Source organism: Clarias gariepinus, chromosome 20 (assembly GCF_024256425.1).
Source record: "Clarias gariepinus isolate MV-2021 ecotype Netherlands chromosome 20, CGAR_prim_01v2, whole genome shotgun sequence".
In the NCBI taxonomy this organism is placed as follows: domain Eukaryota; kingdom Metazoa; phylum Chordata; class Actinopteri; order Siluriformes; family Clariidae; genus Clarias; species Clarias gariepinus.
This window is the reverse complement of record NC_071119.1, coordinates 14506182-14527149: the sequence shown is the minus strand read 5'-3', so window position 1 is coordinate 14527149 and position 20968 is coordinate 14506182. Positions and strand designations below refer to the sequence as shown.

General features: G+C 35.5%; 1 protein-coding gene across 1 annotated transcript in view; it reads right to left on the bottom strand.

Annotated features, from left to right (window-relative positions):
* Nucleotides 1-892: 892 nt before the first annotated feature.
* lmbrd1 (LMBR1 domain containing 1) overlaps nt 893-20968 on the bottom strand; it is a 43422-nt gene continuing 23346 nt past the window's right edge. The window contains exons 8-16 of the mRNA XM_053480123.1: nt 18502-18627; nt 18170-18322; nt 16843-16907; nt 16457-16559; nt 13791-13895; nt 12414-12563; nt 11461-11515; nt 1626-1717; nt 893-1524 (exon numbers count right to left, since the gene is read on the bottom strand). Of these exons, the coding sequence (XP_053336098.1) occupies nt 1414-1524; nt 1626-1717; nt 11461-11515; nt 12414-12563; nt 13791-13895; nt 16457-16559; nt 16843-16907; nt 18170-18322; nt 18502-18627 (960 nt within the window). The 3' untranslated portion in view covers nt 893-1413. The remainder of the gene's footprint in view (nt 1525-1625; nt 1718-11460; nt 11516-12413; nt 12564-13790; nt 13896-16456; nt 16560-16842; nt 16908-18169; nt 18323-18501; nt 18628-20968) is intronic.

Below are 20968 nucleotides of genomic sequence, written 5' to 3'. Positions count from 1 at the left end.
AAGTACAGCACTTAGGATCGATGGTCCCCTTAACAATGCATACCAAAGAAAAATTTATTTTGTAGGAAATTTCAGTGCTGTTGAACCTGTGGAGTACATAATTGATGCAAAGGCAAAAAAAAAAAAAAAAAAAAAAGAGTTTTAAGTATGTTTCAATTTTAAAATAACTGTACCAGCTTTTAACAACAAAATTTGACTTCTATTTATTTGGCAGTGCTTTGTCTATTAGATGATGTCAAAATGCACGATTCTTCAGGGGTTCTAAAACAACTGCTGAAAGATCTTGTATTCTTGGAGGCAAAAGTAATTTTTGTTGCTAGTCTTTGCAAAAATGTAAAAGTATTTAATTGGAGTATTTGTTTTGCAGCACAGTAAACATGCAAATTTTGTCTTGGACAGCCCTCACAGCTTATAAGTTAAAAAAGCTACACCCATGTGTGTATATATATATATATATATATATATATATATATATATATATATATATATATATAAGTTGAGGACTAAGCAGGAACAGTTAATCCATGTTCTAACAGTGCTGATTGACTAAAGTGCTTTGGTGTAAAAAAAAACAAAAAAACAAAATGTGTTCTGACTGAAAAATTGAGTAACTGACATGCCTTGATCAATGATTTAAGCATTTCTGATTTAAAAAGGATGCTGATTTGAACAAACAAAGAGGTACAGTAGTGATTTGTGGATTGATAGTACTTCTCTAAAAATGCTCAGTACTATCTTGAAAATTTAGAAGAACATGAAAATTCATTTTCTTTGATAATTTTATCTACCCAACATCTGATGATTGTTGCTGAAAAAAAAATGTCTGTTCAGGATGTCTATTAGTCTTGACAACACAACAAAAACAACTGCTCTTAGTTTTTATCCCTTTATTTACCCCAATAAGGGAATTTCAAAGACAGCAAGAACACTTTTTATGATTTTTTTTTAATATCAAGACTCAAAAATGTAAAGTAACAAAAATTAGAACAAAAATAATTATATCAGTAAGCAGTAACATCATCATCATTATCATCAGTATGATAGCCATAGTAGCATATATTTCCACTCATTAAATGAAAACCAAATCAAAGGATGGGTATTCATTGCTTTGTTTATATTGATTTCCATGCAAATACAAGTAAGAAAAATCTCGACAGAACTGGCAAATCCTATTTAAACCATCTCACACTTTTTTCCATAGGTTAAAAATGATGTGAAAGTCATCCTTTATGTAGTCCTACAGTAAATATCAAATTATCCCAAATATTTATTTTTTTCACAAGCATTTATTTTTATTAAGTGCTAAACATCTTTTGTCTGGCAATACTACTTTTGGTTTCCATAAATATATATAGTACATCCAGTACAATCCATACAAAATAAATCATCAGAATAAAAAGCACATTTCCATTATTACTGAACATACTCATCATCACTGAAATCAGAATCATCTGCTTCCACTTGACCCTCAATCACTGACTTCTTCCCTCTGCAGCATGACACCATCATACCAATGAGGAACACCTAAAAAGAAATCAAATTTACCATCAATAGCATTGATAATACATGACGCATAGAAAAAAATAAACAAATAGCCAACAACCAAACTGATATACTGTACTTACTGCAAGAAATGCCCAGTTGCCAAAGTAGTAGATGGTGCTGAAGAACCAAAACTTGTGAAGGAAAAGATAAGATCTTGTCACTGTGCACTGGTCTGTAAAAAAATATGAATATAACTTTTAAGATTTTGAAAAGCAATTATCAATTGGTTTCAATTAATTAATTGCAACTTTAGCACATATGATTACCATAATATGGTCAATTAAAACTAAATAAAGATCCCAAGAAAAATCAACCATAACAAACTGCTTCAGATTACCCATACTATGTAAATGAATCTAAAACAAGTCTACTGTTAGTCGGTACTGTGCCTGTTTAGTGGCTGAAACAATTCCTGTTCAGCAGTAAAAGTTGTCGATATGATGGCTAAGTGTGCAAATGATCCAAAGCACTGATGATGATGATGACGATAATAATAATAATAATAATAGTAAGAGATAGGAATCACCAGTAAACACCCGATACAGAATTAATGGGTAATTACTGTAAGTAGGTATACATTTATATTGCAATTCTGTGATTATCTTAGTTTTATAAATGATCTGATCCAATATTTTTTTTCCTGTTGTAGCTACAATTTTTTTTTAACAACTGAATTGTATAAATTACACAAGAAATTAAATTTACTCCATTCCTTAAAAAAAATCCCCCTTAAAAACCAATGGCAGCTTTAAAAAAAATAGAAAAAAGGCTGCAAATTCAAGAGCTTAACATTTAACTTTTAACAAAAGAAAAAAATTTTTTACTGAGCAGCTTGTATATGTTGCATCATCCACCAAAACTGTTATTTCTAAATAAATGTGACAAATAATTCACTCCTATCACACATGAAGTCAGTGTGTAAATAGCGCAGCAAATATAGAATTATAAGGAAGCGGTAAACCATAAGCATACTTTCTTTGTTAACACGAAAGTGTATGGGCAAGTTCTAGTAGGGGGCACAGTGGAGAACTACTGATATATCACTGAACATATATTCATTCTTCTGTACTGCTTATACTGTTACAGGGGGGCCTGGAGCCTATGCCAGGGGACATTGGGCATAAGGCAGAGTACAATTTGAACAGTTGAGGGCAGGGAGCACACACACACAACCTATTTACTGTACATACATTGCCTTAAAAATGCATGGGGCACATGAAGGCCATGGTGTACATCACAAAAATCATTTCAAGTAATGAATTTAAAGTGCACAAGTTCATCACGAGTAGAAGATGCTTTGTATGTTTACAAAGAAATGGCCACTGGCTCTACATGACTGCCTTTTCCTTTTAGAGGATGTTTTTTTAAAAAGTGCCATTTTGCTTGTTTAATTCCCCTACGTATTTACACTTCTGGGAATAAAAACGATTAGATCTTAGCATCACTGTAACTGCATCTCTTTATTAATTTGTCTGCCTAAAAATTCCCTTAAAATGTATTTCAAGTTACTGAAGCCGATTACTAGCTATTTCTTATAAATACTACATTCACTCACTCATATTTAAGATGATATGCTAACGAGAACCTCGGCTTGATCCAAAGATGAAGAATGTAAAAAATCTGAATGCCTCAGGGGCAAAAAAAGGACAGCGGGAGCTCCCAAGAATTGCAAAGGTATTTAACTCCATTGGTCCACCTAAGGAAGGTTAAATGAATTTAAATATGCTTGGTGATCAAAGTTCATGAGAATCATTACAGACATTTTCATCTGTTTCTGTCAGTCTCTTAGGTTATGAAACTAAAAACTGCGGCATGATTAAAATGCATCATGTGAATTATGTAACATGAAAATGCACATTTTGACATGTATATTATGTTTGATCTAAGGAGTAAAGCATTCAAATAATTATTATATAGGGTATATTTATATGGACTCTCCATGTACAGTACAGACAATTTAAAAACTGTAATAATCAAAATACAAAAGCTGTTGAAATCATGATAATGTAAGGAAAGTAAACCCATAATAATTCGGGAAAAAAAATGCTATTAAGTAGGGTTTCTACTTGTGTATGCACTACAGTAAGGCAAATCAATATGGGGCATGCAGGGGCAAAAGGCATGCATGCCATATCTTCTCTGAGAAGAAAAGAAAATGTCAATGTAAAAGGTAAGTAAACTCTACAGCACCATTGCAGGAATAGAAATTTGTTTCAAATGACCTAATGCAAAGATATGGCACAAGAATTTTTTATCAATGTTGAAAAAGTCCTGAATCTTGTTCACAACAAACATGTCAATCTCCCTTCTCTCTCTCTCTCTCCATATCTTTCCTGTCTGCCATCTGTAGCTCTCTCCATCTGCAGCTGTTAATTACAGATCTGGCCAAGGCTCTCACAGATGGTACTCAACAGTAGTCTGACCAAACAAATTATCATGTACACCACTGACCACCTTCATTTTCAATAGGTCAGAACTTACAAAGACACCCAAGCTAAGTGAACCAAAAACTCAACAGTAAAGTTGCTTATACTGAATGGGGTCAGATGTTCCTAAGAACTCATACTCTGGTCGCTTTTAAATAAATTTTAAAAAAGCAACACTTTAAAAGAAACCTCCTTCATGGCCTTAGAACAGACTCTGTGCCTCTGTGTAGAAGTTCTTTCTCACCCTGTTGGTTCTAAGTGCGCACAAATTTAAGTGCTTTATTGTAGATAACCAAACTAGTAAGGTATTTCGGGGACTTGCAGTAATATTCACTATCTTCCATTTTACTCTAAATTACTGCTTTGTTTCTGGAGATTAGGACATTAAACAGTTCACTGTTTAGACTTCATTATCCTTGTCTTAGCATGATGTAACAAAACCAGATCTTTAGATTTCGAATCTAAATCTGAGTTATTTTTAACCAAACAGTAAAAGGTTTGGGGATGTTGGTAGCCCAGTGGGTTAAGGCTCTGAGGTACTGATCAGACGGCCTATGGTTTGAGCCCCAGCTTCATCAGTTTGCTACTGTTTCAAGGCCCTTAGCCCTGTCTACTCCAGTACTGCTTTATCATGGTTAACCCTGCATACTGACCCCAGCTTCCTTAATGGAAAATGCAAAGAAAAGAATTGCACTGTGCAGTAATGTAAATGTGACAAAGACTTTACTTTAAAAAGCATAGGTTTTCTATCCATTTTGTCACGGTGGAAGCAACAGCATTGCATTCACTCATACTAAATAAGTGTCAGATGGAGTTGTGTGGGCTTTGCATGTGTAATAAAGGTCAGATGGTGACTCATCTATCTGTTTCTCTCTTAAATCTCCCTTAGGCCATTATAGATATGATAACTTCCCCTGACTTATACAACAGCTCCTTGTGCTACACTGCCATCATCAGTTTCCTCTTATACTAAGAAAAATATTTCAATACAAAAACTAGGCAGAGATCAATCAATACTGTATGTGCGTGAAGTCCCACCCACATAAAATAAAAATAATTGATGGCAAGTTTTCAATACTATGATAGACTGTTTGAACATAGGCCAGTAATTAGTCAAAATTTTGCATAAGTGCAAGGGAACATTTACATTTAGGCATTTGGCAGACGCTCTTATCCAGAGCGACTTATAAAAGTAGGTTAGCAGGACCGTCCTGGACAACCTATTTGTGGGAGATTGGGAAAAGAATAGCACCATACAGAGGAGGAAAGTGAATACTTTAAATTTACTGATTTAAATGCTTGCTACTTTAAATTCAGCAAAAACACAACGTGAATCTGCTGCATCATTCATAAATAATTATAATTCCAGTCATAATCTTTCAAACCAGTTCTAACTTACTAACTACTTACAGTATAAATGTATATATACATACTACATTATATATATATATATATATATATATATATATATATATATATATATATATATATATATATATATATATATTAGGAGCATGTGCATATTGTCAGTGGTGAAAATCCTTTAAAAAATACTTTTAATTAAAACAAAAAACAGGGACAAAGAACAGACATTTCAGGACTCATAAATGAAAAACTCAAGTTTAAGAAGCTGCTAATCAGTTTGACAAAATGTTTTAATGGTTTTATATGTCAAGGATGTTGGGAAAGGAAAGGACACTGTAAGGCCCATTTTAAAACTGCAGATTACATGGGCACACTAGCTTGGTGAAGGGTATCCATGGCAACAACACTTGCTGCATATACAACATATTTCTCTATCCCAGGATGAAGGCAGACAGAATTGCCCTTATTAATTAAAAACGTATGCAATGAAGTAAAAATAAGCACACCAAATGATAAAAATGAACAAGTTTCACAAGTTAAGTTGGCATTCATTAATTTTTGGTTAGCTGTATTAAAATATTACAGTCAGTCATATCAGATTGTAAAGACTGTAACCTTGCTTTAACAAATATCACACACTGTTAGACATATGCTGTTCTTTACCCTCATTATCACTTTGGCAGCGTTGGATCTAATAAAAGTACAAACACCTTATACATAGCTAGAAGACTGAATACAATTTGACTGAAAGAATTTCAATAAAAATATTAGTACTTTAGAATTATTTGAGTTTTTAACAGCATATGGTCAAGCTATAATGCTTAAAATAACCTTTGTAATAAAATATACCTACAAATGGACATGTGGTGCATTAAATTTGTTTTTCTACTCAGTTTTTAGCCATCTGTGGCCAAATCACCAGCAGTTGATTGGGAAGGGTTTTCATGACTGTGCAACAGTGCACAAAGCACGGTCCAAAAATAGAGGAGGGAGTCTGGTGTGAAAGAACTTGACTGGCCTGCACCTCAACCCAATATAGAACACCTTTGGGATGAAAGCCTTTTCAGAAGAGTTGAAGCTGTTATAGCTGTAAAGGGCCAACATTATATGGAACCCTATAGATTAAGAATTGGATGTTATTCAAGTTCATATGCATGTGAAGGCAGTGAGCGAATACTTTTGTCAATATAGTGTATGTTCTCCACAAGACCTCTGTACTGTAGATTAACAGCAGATCTTTTAAGTCCTGCAGGCTGCAACATGAGGCCTCCATAGATCAGACTTGTTTGTTTATCTAGCACACCACACAGATGCACATTTGGATTAAGATATGGGGACTCAATTTTCTTTCAAACACTTTCTGAACAACACATTATCTCACCAAAAGAGGCCATTGCCATCAGGAAGTACCACTGCCATGAAAGAGGTTATTTGGTCAGCATAAGGTATAGTAACAAGTAACATGACCGGCAGATCACTGCTTAGAGCATTAAACTGCCTCTGCCAGCCCGCATTGCTTACATAGTGCATACTGGTGGTATACCTTCCCCAGGAAGAAACCCACATTCACCTAGCTGTTCAGATGATGTAAAAAAAATGTTTTAGCTTTCTTACACTGCTCCATGGTCAACTTCTGGTGCTCATGAAGCAACTGTAGGTAGCTTCAGTGGTGGGTCAGTCTGATCTGAGCTACTGTTAGCTCCCAAAGCACATTCATAAGCCTCGGGAACCAATGGCTATGTTGCCGGGTTCACCAGTTGCCTTTCTCTGGACCACTTTTTAAAGGTACTAACCGGAATATACTGGAAACAACCCATTACCTAATTAGTCTGTTGTGTGACAGCAGCTTTAGAAAATGTTAATTTTAAATGCCGTGGCATGATTGCCGGTTCCAGACAGGCTGGTTTTTGTATTCTATAGCTGCTGATCTTGTAGGATTGCACACCAGTCTCTAGAGTTTACTCAGAAGTGTGCTTTGGAGAAAAAGAAAAAAAAAAAGAAAAGAAAAAAAAAACACAGATCTGCAGACAGAAATTCAGTTTGTATGGGATGGCCAGACTGTTTTGAGCTGAAAGAAAGGCACGGGAGGACTGCACACTGTGCGCCAAACATGTATATTCTTTATATATCACGGATTCCAAAAGATTTATTTTTTAAAACCCACCTTTTTTATCTTTTATTCTTTTCTATCTCAAAGGAATATTCGTAGCATCTTGTGGAAGTCATGCCATAGAGAAATAAGGCTGTTTTAAAGTGAAAGGGAGGCCCTGGTCAGTGTTAGTTAGTATAGTGTTCCTAATAAAGTGTTTTTAAAGTGTATATACCCAGATAAAGAGGAAACAGACAAAATTAATTTTTCAGCTGAGAGAGCACACAGACAGTGCTTCTGAAGTACGAAGTGAAACCAATTTCTATTAGTAATAACTGATGTAATTGCTGTTAAAAGATGATATTCATTCCGTAGATGAGCTTTCTCAGAAACTTTGTCTTGTTGCTAAGGAACATAGTTTCTCCCCTTCACAATGCAACAACTAGTTTATTTACTATTCACTAGGAAAAAAAAATAAAATAAATTATATATATATATGGAACAGTGGTTTCTCTGACATCCAACTGATTACATGGACAAGCAACAATCCCTACAGTAATAAGTAATGGAAAAATACTTTTAATAAAGAATTTCTAGTTATGTGGTTGATCAATTTCACTTCTAACAAATATGTCTGTAATGTTTTTATCGTACCTACGGATTACAATTCTTGGAAAACGCAAGTCGTCTCAGGAACGTGGGGAATTTTTAAATATTTAAATTTCTTTCATTTTCAGACAATGTTTTATTAATAGCACAAGTGTGCACAGGAACAATTAATTCTGTCTCTGTACTGGTTAGAGTTGACTATATCCAGTCACTTAACAGGTCAGAGATCATGACTATCTCAGAAAAACTACAGTTATAAAGCAATTTAATTTCCATATATTTATTCTTGTCTTACTGCAAGTGTTTAGGTCTCCCTATCTAAAAATATGGAATAGAATTTGCAACATGCTTTAAAAAAAGGAATGACTAGTCAGTCTGTTTCAAAAAATCTTGGTTTGAACAGGAAGCGATTTCTAAATGTAAGAAACAGTGTGGGTGCATGTATTGCATTTTTGTATTTTTTAACAAATCCAACACAAGGTTTAGTAAGAAGCTCTCACTTTAACACTCATATCGACAGCCCTAATCTTATAGTATTTATTATTAGTAAAATTGGAGCAGTTTAATGTTAACAAAAGGTCTTATAATATACCAAGAAAACATCATGGGGAAGCAAAAATGGTTCAGGAATTACAATTCATCTTCATTAGGACTGGCTGTGTATAGAGTCTAAATAAATAAATCTGCTTTATCCTGGGACTTTAAATTTATACCTCCAAGATAAATCTCCAATGCATGTTCTGGCTAACTGTCTATTTCAATAAACGGAAGCAAATTAAATGATCTGGACTTCCTAAGGTCAATGTTGCAATTTCCATATAGTACATGATCCTGAATATCATAGACACAGGAATTTGGAAAGAATGACTTCCAACTTACTACTGGAAAATGTTATAGACAAAGGTCACTAAACTAACAAACCTCAGCAGGACAGTTTAGGATTCTTTGTTTACAAATGCATTAAATTATTGCATGGAGTTGATATGTGATGCCCGGAATTTAAAGTTTCCAAGATCTATGTATTTCTATTTCTATTATATTGAGAATGTATTCCTGTATAAAGCCTGATACTGAAATATGTCTAAATGTGAAAAGGAACATTAAAAGAAAGCTAGGAATGTGGACAGGTTACTTCTGTTTAGTACATTAAAAAAACATCTGGGTGCTTCCAGTTGGCCCTACTGACCCAACTGCATATTACCGACCTGAACTAAAACTCTAACGTCCTCTATTTAGACTGGATAGGTGTAATGTAGTGCCCTCCTCTGGATTTAAAACTTACTGCATCAACACAACAGCAAAAAAAACAACAACTTTGAACTTCTATAGCTAAATATTTAGGTAGCACCAAACAAAGCAGAAATAAATAAAATCACAAGTACCATAAGACCTAGAATCACAAAACTATGTGTTTAATAAAGAAAAACATGTTTCAGCCGGAAACTATTATTTTGATGCAGTAAGTAACTTCCCTCGTTGATGCAGTGAGTAGCTTCTCAATTCCTAAACAGCCGGAATTGTCAGAAGACATATTCCATGGTCATTGGCAAAAAGACAATACCGTGTTTCAGAAGGTTTAAATTCTTGGTCTGTATCAAGCAAAGAAGTACTTACTAAGGAGATTGCTGAAAAACAAGAATTTGGTTTGAAGGGAAAAATGAAAGTGCATGAAGTGATAGACACATCCTGCATAGTGCAAAAGGGGGGGGGGGGGGGTTGTGCTCCGATCGATTAGCCGCCGATCAGAATCGACCAATAAATGGTCAATTACATAAAACAATACTATTGTAAGGAAGCAAAATACATGAGTTCCAACATGTCTTCACCAGCCTGGAAACATTACTCTCCAAGTCTCTCCAAAATCATCTTAAACAAAACTACATTTGGCAATGTCTGGCAAAAACGTTAACACAATGAACCTTATCGCCGGTTAAGAACAACTCAGCATAAATATTTCAAGTCGATCCCACTCAACCACCTATAGCAGAAACCCTAAAAAAGCTCAAGCCTTACTCTGCTGAGAGTAAAATGGTTAAAAGCATTAACACACACACACAAAAAAAATTTTTAATAATGAAGAGAGAAATAAAGACCTCTGGGTGAGGCAGCCCGGGTTTACTTTACCACTTCCTCGCATATGTGCTGTCGGTGAATAACTATTATTTATGACGCAGCTTTGTGCCATGTCCATAACGAGTGAGCATAACACGGCAGTGGCATTTTAGATAAACATTTCAGCATTTCTGATCACTCCATGATGCTAGTTAAGGAATAGAAAGTTTTAACTCTTTAGTCGAGCATAGTCTGTTCTATTTGTTTCAGTTTCTATTTTAAACAATAATAGAATGGAATATGTTGCCATACATAAACACTTTAAATCCATGATACTTTATCAGATCTTAATTATATTTCTATGAATATAAATAAACAAACAGCTATACAATAAATACAACATTTAAATAGGAGATCCCAATAACCACCATACACCTGTGATCATCAATCAGTGATCTGTATTGGCCAATTCCGATATGTATGATCGGGATTGTTAATCAGGCACCATAAACCTGATCAGTCACCCTAGTGCCTACTGTATAGACTATTGGAGGCAGTGTTATGATCTGGAGTGGATTCAGTTGGTCAGGTCCAGGGAAAGCAACACTATGTGGCATCAAATTGAAGTCAGCTGACTACCTGAATGTACTGACGGACCAAGTTATCTTTTGATGGATGTCTTTTTCCACGATGATATGGGCATATTCCAGGATGATAATGTCAAGATTTATTGGGCTCAATTTGTCAGAGAGTGGTTCTTTACACACAATAATTGCCCACCATTGAAAGACTTTGGCATATACCTAAGAAATCTTTGCGAAGTGGTTATCAATACAATTTTGGCCAAAAAAACGAATCTAAACAGAAATAAAAATATTGAAACAATTTCATGATGCATAAAGGCCTTGATCTTAACTACAATAAATTCTATAAATTATTAAAGATATTAAAGATATATTGATTTAGCTATAAAGAGGTTGCTGCAATTATTTAGTTAGCAATTAATGATTTGTTAGTTAAATTTTTTTTCTATAGTGTATAGACATTTCTGGTATAAATCCTGTTTCGCTGGTTACTAACATTTTAAGACATTAAGTCATTCTGCCTTAGGCATTTATACAGTACATATTTCCGACAATATTGCGAGAATGTCATTGCTAAAAGCAGTATATGACTAAAACTGAAATGAATTCAGCTCAGTACGTGGCTTTAAATACTATTACAAGTTCTTATTCAATGCGCAAGAGATAAGTTTCTCACAGAAATCATGTGGATGAAATCCGTATACGATCATATATTTAAAACATCTTTGTTAAAACCAATTAGCTACCTAAATTTTGCGGAAAAATAAATAAAAAAATAAAAAACTCTTACCGTCCGGAGCGTCTACATCACATATCTTTACGACGGCGGAAATGGTGTGGTTTTCCTGCAACAGATATGGTCCTGCCATTAGGATATAATAATCAGAAATAACATTTAATAGGCACTTGAATTAAACAGTGATTTTGAGCTTTTCTTTAGTTTCATGTGTGACAATAAGGTGATTGCTAAAATTACTGGATTTTGGTTAGGAACCGTCCAACACATTATTAAAATCTGGAAAGATTTTGTTTAACTGGCAGCAGAAAGAAATGTGGTTAGGAGAAAATCATAAATAATCATGAATCTGAGATCACTTGCAGTATTTGCTTAGTGAAGTTGCATTAAAAAAAACTATCTACAGCAGAAATTACAGCTATGTTTAATAAGTAAAAGTAAGAGCATTTCCACATGCACAATGCAACAAGAACTCACAGATTTGAAATTATTCAAAGTCATTATTATGGCTCAGCAACATTATTTGGCATTGAATTGCATTCAGCTGATGACCTGAATGTACTGAATGATCAGGATATCCCATCAGTGGACTTCTTACCTGATGGCATGGGCATATTCCAGTGCACAAATTGTGAAAGAATGATTCTGGGAGCATGGGGAAACATTATTTCACCTGAACTGGCCAACATACTGCATGCCGTAATCAATCAAAGCTAAAAGTGTTCAAACTATTTTTTAAATATATATTTGTGGCCAAGCAGTGTACGTTTAAAATTAATTTGATACATTTGCAGTTGGTCACATGTTTACCTTGATTATGACGACTATGATCTGTGAGAGCCTGACTGGCTCAGAATATATAACTTAATCTGTACAAAAGGTTATGTAAGTAGCATATGAATGGGAATAGTTTATATATTGTAGAATATATAAATCATTCACTTGTTCACTTGAACTAGTAATGTTATCACTGACAGATACAAACATGAAAACATTTTTTTTTTTACCTGCCATAGGTAAGTTTGACTGCCGTACATGGCATACTGTGGAGCAAGGCTGTAGATCATGTAGTTGGTGTGAAGAACAATTAGGAGCAGGATCATGCAGAGGAAGAGCAGGGCCTGTGGACGAGTTCTCTGTGGCCTGATCTTGTATAACTGCTTACAATAAAGGGTGAAATGATGGCAATGCCAAATAAGATGTCAGCAACAGATGAGTGAAATACTTTTTGGCATTCCAAAATACGATACTGAACAATTATTTGTTCTTTGAAAGAAAATGTTTAATGTAGTTATTTTAATTAGGAAGGTGCCATTAACATTTGTTAACAATAGAAGAACGTATTGTGATTTATGTTAATCTTATATTTCAGCTGTAAAGAAAATCAGAAAAACCACGAACATGTTTTGATTGAATTTAGGGACATTGCTAATTTCAGTCTGATTTTGCCCCAATTTACTGCATGATTTATTTTAAGCAGCTATATTTAATTTTTAAAATATTAAAAAACTACATTAAAAATATAACTAATAAATACTAATATTATGTGTTAATTGTGTTGTTTGTTGTAAAATTTTATATCTCATGCAAAGCAATGTTTTTTTTTTCCCCAGGCTTGCATGCCACACTCAGGTCCAGCAGGTGGCAGTATTGCACCAACTCAAAGGAAGCAATACTAAAGAAATCTGAATATGTGCACCTCCAGGGTCCAGGTTTGATTCCTGACACTGTGTGCATAGAGTTTACATGTTCTCCCCGCACTTTCGGCACAAAAAAACGGTTTCCTTCAGTTTTTACCTTCCTCAGTCCAGATTAGAGTAATTGCCCGTAGTGTGCAAATGTGTTTGTGTGTGTGTATGGGCTGCAATAGATTGGCTTGGTCAATGGTGTACCCCGCCTTGTGCCCTACAATAAGTCTCTCCTAAGATAAGCTCCAGTCCCCTGCAACCCTATATACAGGATTAAGCGGTATAAACGATGAGTAAGTGAATGAGTATTTGTGAAAGATGGAAGTGGTTTCCATTTATTTTCAAAAGCTGCACTATACATACTACTATGCAGTTTCTTAATATCAGACCATTTAATATTGTAAGTTTAGCCTACATAGTTTTAAGGGTGTGAATCGATTTTGAATTGAAAACAAAAGATTAAAGATTAAATTGCATAATTGATTAGCACAGGTTGATACATGGAATTCTGCGATTAAAAAGTCTTGTTTCAATCAAAATCCATTTATATGGATTATATGATAAAGCTTCAAGACAGGTTAATTAAAGTGTATAAAGTATACTGTACAAGTTGCTCAGTCTTATTTCTATGAGATAACAAAACTCCTGGGGCCCTATACATAAAAAAAGACTATGAAATAAATGCAGAAACTTTACCCTTATCCAGAAAAACCATATGCCCATATTGCGAATGCCTGCCATGGACGTGAACACAAAGTACATGGTGATAATGGTGATCAATACATAGTCTAGTGGAAAAACCTGAAAAAGACAAAAGAAATTATCAAACTCAGGTCCTGCCTACTGCATCAAAATACCTAAAACAATAAAACAGCTGGTGTCGGGCAGCATTGTTTGGGTGAGTGCGCCCTTATTATTACAGTCAGCTCCAGAATCCATAAAATGAGTATCACAACAATCACTACATAACATTTATTAAAAATATATAAAATGTATATTCTTTTACTGAGAGAAAAAAAAGATTATGGACTGTGACTTTTAATATTTTCAGTAATTAAATAATGGCCGGCATTTTTAGCAGCAAAACATATTAATCCACCACTATATTTTTGAGAATGCCCTAGATCAGAACAGTACAAGAACTTTTGTTAAGACTTTTGATAACATTTGGATAATCCTATGTAGATACTGTTCAGACTATCTATGGAATGTAACAAAGCAAAGTGATTCCAAATAATACATCAACTGATTTTATCGGTCTTTTAACAAAAATTTTAAACTGCAGCCATTAACTTAATTTGTGATAGGACTAGGGGCCAGTAATGAACACCAGGAGGTAAATGCAAACAAACAAGAGAACAATTAAACCACTAGAATTGCATTAAACAATGTCCAACACATTATTAAAAGCTGAAAGGACAGTGCTGAACTGAAATGTGGTCAAAAAACTCATGAACAACTGTGGTTAAAGATTCCTTAAATGCTTGGTCAACTTGCAGAATTGACTAGTGAAATGAGATCATGTTAAATAGTTAAAGTAGGAGCATTTCCATGTGCACAATGAAATAAAAATTGATAGGATTGTGATTAAACAGCAGTGTAGCTATAAAACAATTATAAATCCAAATGTACCTAGACAGATGGGTTCATCACGTTAAGCAAAAAGCACAAGTGATCAGCCATCATGCATAGCGCCCACTGCACAAACCTCCGGAGGCAGTGGTATAATCTGCAGTTGCATCAGTAGCTCATGGTTGCACATCTTTCGGAAGCAAAGGTTTAGGCTTTAAAAAGTAATGTTAGCCTGCTTTAGACATTCAACAACAGCTTTGTTGTGTGTAGGGCCAACTGTCCTGTTTGAATGCTCAATTTTGTCCCAGTCCTACATTTATATTGTACAGTATATTAAAAAGTCGATAATTCCAAACTGTAATGTTCTACTTAAAGTGACTATAAAATAGTATTTGTAAAAACATCTTTGCTTGAACTGTTTCCTTACCAGACACACAACCATGCTATATTAAATCATTATCCGGTCAAATGTTCACTTTGTAAAAGCAGGATACAGTGGAATCTCGGATTACGAGCTTAATTCGTTCCGGAAGTGGGCTCGTATTTCAAAACACTCGTAAACCAAATTTAATTTTCCCATAGGAAATAATGGAAACTTAAATTATTCGTTTTACAGCCCAAAAAAATAAATACATAAATATAATTAATACAAAATATAAAGTAAAAATAAAACAAATTAACCTGTACTTTACCTTAAAAAAATGTAAAATTAAACCCCGACAGATAAGGGTTTTCGTTTGTGCATGCAGAGTGTATGTGTGTAAAATGTGCGCGCGGGCGCACACACACACACACACATTAACGGATAGACCGTTTTTAAAACCATTTAAAAATTAGCAAGGAACATTCCTAGTCACACTCACGTGAGCGCATACTAACAGGATCACTGCTGTAAGTAAAACAACAACAAAAAACTAATTAAACAGCTCCTCACCTTTGAAAACAATCGCGACAGAGAGGAGTTTGTGTGTTTATTTGGCAACCTGAGAGGAGGGGGGCTGAAGGGGGGCTCGCTCGCGTTTACAGCCCCCTTCTCTCAGGTTGCCAAACACACACACAAACTCTCTGCCTTACACAGACACAAACACGCACACTCAAAAACACTGCAGGCACTAAGACCCAGCAGGGGAGACGATAGGTCTCGGCTTTACAGCTCCCCTTCTCTCAGGTTGCCAAATAAACACACAAACTCTTCTCTGTCGCGACTGTTTTCAAAGGTGAGGAGCTGTTTAATTTTTGTTGTTGTTGTTTTACTTTACAGTAGTAATCCCGTTAGTATGCACTCACGCACGCGAGTGTGACTAGCGATGTTCCTTGCTAATTTTTAAACGGTTTTAAAAACGGTCTCTCCGTTAATGTGCCCGCGCACACGCACATCTCACACACACACACACACACACACACACACAGCGCGTGTGTGTATTCACCCAGCAGGAGAGACGATTACCTACAATTCTGCTGCAAGAGAGAGAAAAACCGTAGGCTCACTTGTGATGACGTAACGCTCGTTGTTAAAACAAGAAGCGCATGCGTGAAACATGATACTCGGTGCTCGTTAACTAAGACAATGCTCATTTTTCAAGTAAAAACTTATTAAAAATTGTTGCTCGTCTTGCAAAACACTCGTAAACCACATTACTCGTAATCCGAGGTTCCACTGTATTTTATAAAAGGGTCAAAAAGTTCAGCAGATCCAAGATTAGATGTTATTTTATAAATAATTCACTGTTAGTGTTGTGCATATAGTTGCCAAATTAGCTACAGTAATAACTAACCAAGAATTCACTCACCGGTTGCAATGCCAGCAGCAGCTCATTTAAGGGGTTTGTTAGGTTTGTTCCAAAGACAATAAGGCCAGAGCTTATCCCAGACGAATACAGGGCTTTATCCAAACTGCAATAAGTGCAAAACATTTTACCTTTACTTTAAAAATTACAATGTAAAGATAAACTAATACCTACTTAAGAATAGATATCTGTAGCCATTTGATTTGCCGTTGGTACATTAAAAATTGCTTTGGGTATTAAATTCAGTTGAAGATCTTACAGGCAATTGTAACAATATATATATATATATTTTTTTTTACCACAAACTTTGCAAAATATAGATAAGTATTCTGGGGTAAAAGAAAGCAATGGTGGAACTTGTAATATTAGCTTAAAATGAGTGTGCTTACTTGGAGATGAACAGGGATACAAAGAAGAGAAGTGCCACTAGGATAAAGAAAACTCCAAGCAATATCTGAGGGCAGAGACAAGGAAAGACAAAGACAAACTTGGTAAATAACATTCACTTTAAATTTCGGATTATGTCCCATACTAAATGTGCTCACTCTGGAGAAACCCAGGTTTCGGCTTCGTAGGGAAATGCAGATAGAGCATTACAACCTACAATATTACATGCCACAAAAATTATATATTTAAAAAAATACTAATACTGTGCACACAGTAGAATTGGAAACGGAACGTCAATACTTTTATGTCACCAACAAAATTGCTTTGATTCCACATAATATTAAAAAAATGCCACATTACTTTACCAAATTCCAATACTTAAGGAGTAAGTCTCAGCAGCGTTAGTAAACCAATAAGGGGGTGATTACAATGCCAGAAACAAAGATCATTTGTGTGTTGTGTTTAGAGAGGCTCGATTACAGTGTGCATCATGTAGTAGTTGTAAAAGGGTACATGTGATCAAATATGTGTTCATTTTATCGGCCCTAGAGATGTTAACATGCAATCCAATATTTACAAAAAAAGATATTGCTGTCTAGACTTACAACAAAATGAATGAAACACAAGAACGTGTGTAGAATAAAATCACAGAGCAGAAAGGTGCTCCTTTGTTGACTGCAAGGGGAACAGACCACAGCCATTTCCCTTTTACATCAGTCAAGTTTGCCTAACATTATACAACTTAAAAATCACCACCACCTGATTTCCCCTTAACCTATATTAGGGTAGTGAACGTAAAAGGCAAAAATATTCGTTTATTCAGTTTATAGACGTTATTTATATCAATATTCGGTTAAAACATGTTTGGATCTGAAACTACCAGTGAGTTAAATCACAAGGCATTGTTTGGGTAACTTATATAAATTTATAATTAATAAATAAATAAATATTTAGACACATATACATTTATGTACACTATACAAATAAACTTTTATAAATGTATAGAAACGTATAATTTTTGAGACCATTCATTTAGCTCAAAGTTAAATGACTATAAAAGTGTTCTTGTTCATTTTAATGTGTGAATGTTGAGCTAGCTTTTGTAAAAGCACCTTTTTTAAATGCATTTCACTGTACCATATAATACTTTACAATTTAAACAACATAGGTCTAATAAAAAAATATTATATGAATATTAACATAGATAGCAGGGTACTTCTATTCAAGAATTAAGCATGCTGTAGTCTTATTTACTTTCCTGATTTTGCATTCACATTTGCAGTTATCGGTAAAGAAACATTAAGAAAAAAGAAACCACTGTTTGCAAACCTTAAAGGGACGGAGGACCCTGCCAACTTTAGTGCAGCAGTTCCTTTCAGCATTCTCGAGGTGACGGCCCCGGCGGCGCAGCGTCAAAAGCTTAGCTTCCAGTTCCTGCAGGTTTCTCCGGTCTCTCAAGGAGAGTGGCCTTCCATCCTCACACTGCATACAAATTAAGGTTTGCCAACAAAGCTATTAAAGTACTGTAGTCATGCCAGTAATACAAGCTACATTGACTTGTAAATGTCATATGAGAGGAGAAACAAACTCAGTGCTCCCACATACATACTCCCAGACACACTGCTCATATGACACACACCAACAACCAGTTGTCCACACACCTTGGCTTTGAGTTTCTCTATGTGTTGCTCAACCTCCTCCATGTCCTCTGTATTCTCCAGTTGTTCGTAGAGGACACTGCGTGTGCCTTTAATCAGGTTCAGGGGGAGAATAGACATCCCGTACGCCTGGCCAAAAGGGAATTAGTGTACACACTACTTATGAACATGACAAAAAGCCAGCATAAGCTTCTCTAAACACAAAACTGCATTGTGGACATTTTTGACTATGCTGATAAGCAATTCATGAATAGGATCTTTTTTTTTTTGAGGAGCTTTATGCTGTACAGGGTAACACAGAATAACGGGAAATTTTGAAATGCGTAATGGAGCGACATCACACACTGCACGGCAATCAATGGAAGCTGTGCGAGAATTGTTCAGTAACCGTGTGATCTCAAGATTCGGTAACATTCCCTGGCCCCCTAGATCGCCAGATTTATCCGTTTGTGATTTTTTCTTGTGGGGCTACCTCAAGAGTAAAGTGTACACGACTCGACCAAGAACCCTGGATGAGTTAAAACAGAGAATTCGGGATAAAATTCACAGTATCCCAGCTGAGATGTTGCATCTGTCAATAAGGAATCTCAACAGCAGATTTCAAAAATGTATTCATACAGGAGGACGCCATCTAAAATACGTAGTTTTTGAAAAATGATAAATTCCATCAATGTTTCGTAAATGGCAAGTTTTAGGTTTCAATTACTATGAATAAAATGTATTTCTTTTATCACTTCTAGTTTTATTGGATTGTAAAAAAGTTCCCGTTTTTTTGTGTCACCTTGTACAAGTTGGCATGGAAAATTTGTGTAGAAAATCAACACAGATTATGATGTGCTTGCAGACCTGCTAGTCAAGACTTGTAATAAAAAAGAATGAGGATTTCGACGATGACTGAAAACAGGGAACGAACAACCATAGTACAAGAGCTTGTATCGCTGCAAGCCAGGGTAAAGACTAACCAGCCTGAAAGTGCAACGCCGTTAAAGATATTTTCCAAAATGATCAAAAAGTATTCAAAATAGCTGTCGGTGCAACTTCTATCATGTCTAAAAATAATTACACAAGGATTTAATGTAATTTTCACAAATCTGCTTCTGTACAAAACCACAAGAGATTTGAAACCAGTCACAAAATCATGGCCTTATGCTTTAATTTAAATATCTAATGTATATTATTGTTTAGTGCCCATTTTCTCAGGCCTAGTAATTGCACTGACCTCATTCCTGCCTATTGTGTAGACATATGCCTCAAACCTCTACATTCTCACAGACTCAACTCTCACAAACCCCATCTATCCTGCACTGGTCTGGCAGGCTCTGGAACTGCCAGTGTGTTGTAAAGGAAGCAGATTTTATCTGCCCTTTATGCCCTGTTGTGCAAGTGAGACCTGGATATCTTCCGAATTTAGCAATACCAGCCGCCTTGTCCTCTGCCTACGTGTTCACTTATACTCCACAAGAAACTAGCAGAGGTAGTGGCACAGGACTGCTGTTGTCTGGGAGATGGCCCTTCCCCCACCTCATCTCAACATTTCATCTTTTGAATTTCATACTGTTAAGGTAACCTCCCCCATCAACCTTCACATTATTATCTACTACCCTCCTGATCCTCTAGGAGATCTTATTGACCAAATGGTCATGCTTCATAGTCGTTTATCTTCTGACAGCCTTCCTCACTGCTCTTGAAGACTTTAACCTCCCCCTGTCATGCTTCAGTCCTCTTCCCTTCTCTCCTTTTAATTCCTTCTCACATTTAACAGCTGCCCTTCGACACACGAGAGGGAATTTTTAACCACCCCCTCCAGACATCATTCCTACCCCACTTTACATTCTAAACATCATCCAGTGTCCTTCACCTTCATGCTTCTGGAAGCACAGCCTGGATCCAGCAGACATCTGTAATCATCAGCTGGCATCACAGAACAACCTCTAACAAATCTGGATTCGAAGCAGCACATTCCATAGAGCTTTCTGTCGGTCACTGAGAAGCTCTATGATAAATTGGCCAAACTATCGTCATTTGTCCCATCACCCTTTACCACTTAATAATGTTCGACACAGCAAACCACAAAAATCTTTTGTCCATCCTTCTAAGGATTGGAATCTGTGGCATGGCATGGCAATGGTTTACTTCCTACCTAGTAGGTCAGTCAATATGAGGTGACATCTGAGGATGCACATCTGTTCCATGCAGACTCTCCACTGGTGTCCCACAGGACCAAGTACTTAGTCCTTTTCTGTTCTCCCTCTATACCTTATTCTCTTGGTGAAATAACTCTCAACTCACTATTTCCTTTGCTCCCTATACCCCATAGCTTGGATGCTGCCTAATCAACTTAATTTGAGCAAAACTGATCTGCTGTTCATTCCAGGTTATCCACAGGATTTTTATTTTTGTCTTTATTTCAGTTCAATAAATGACACAGTGACAATAAGATGATTTTTATACAAATAAATATAAAACATTT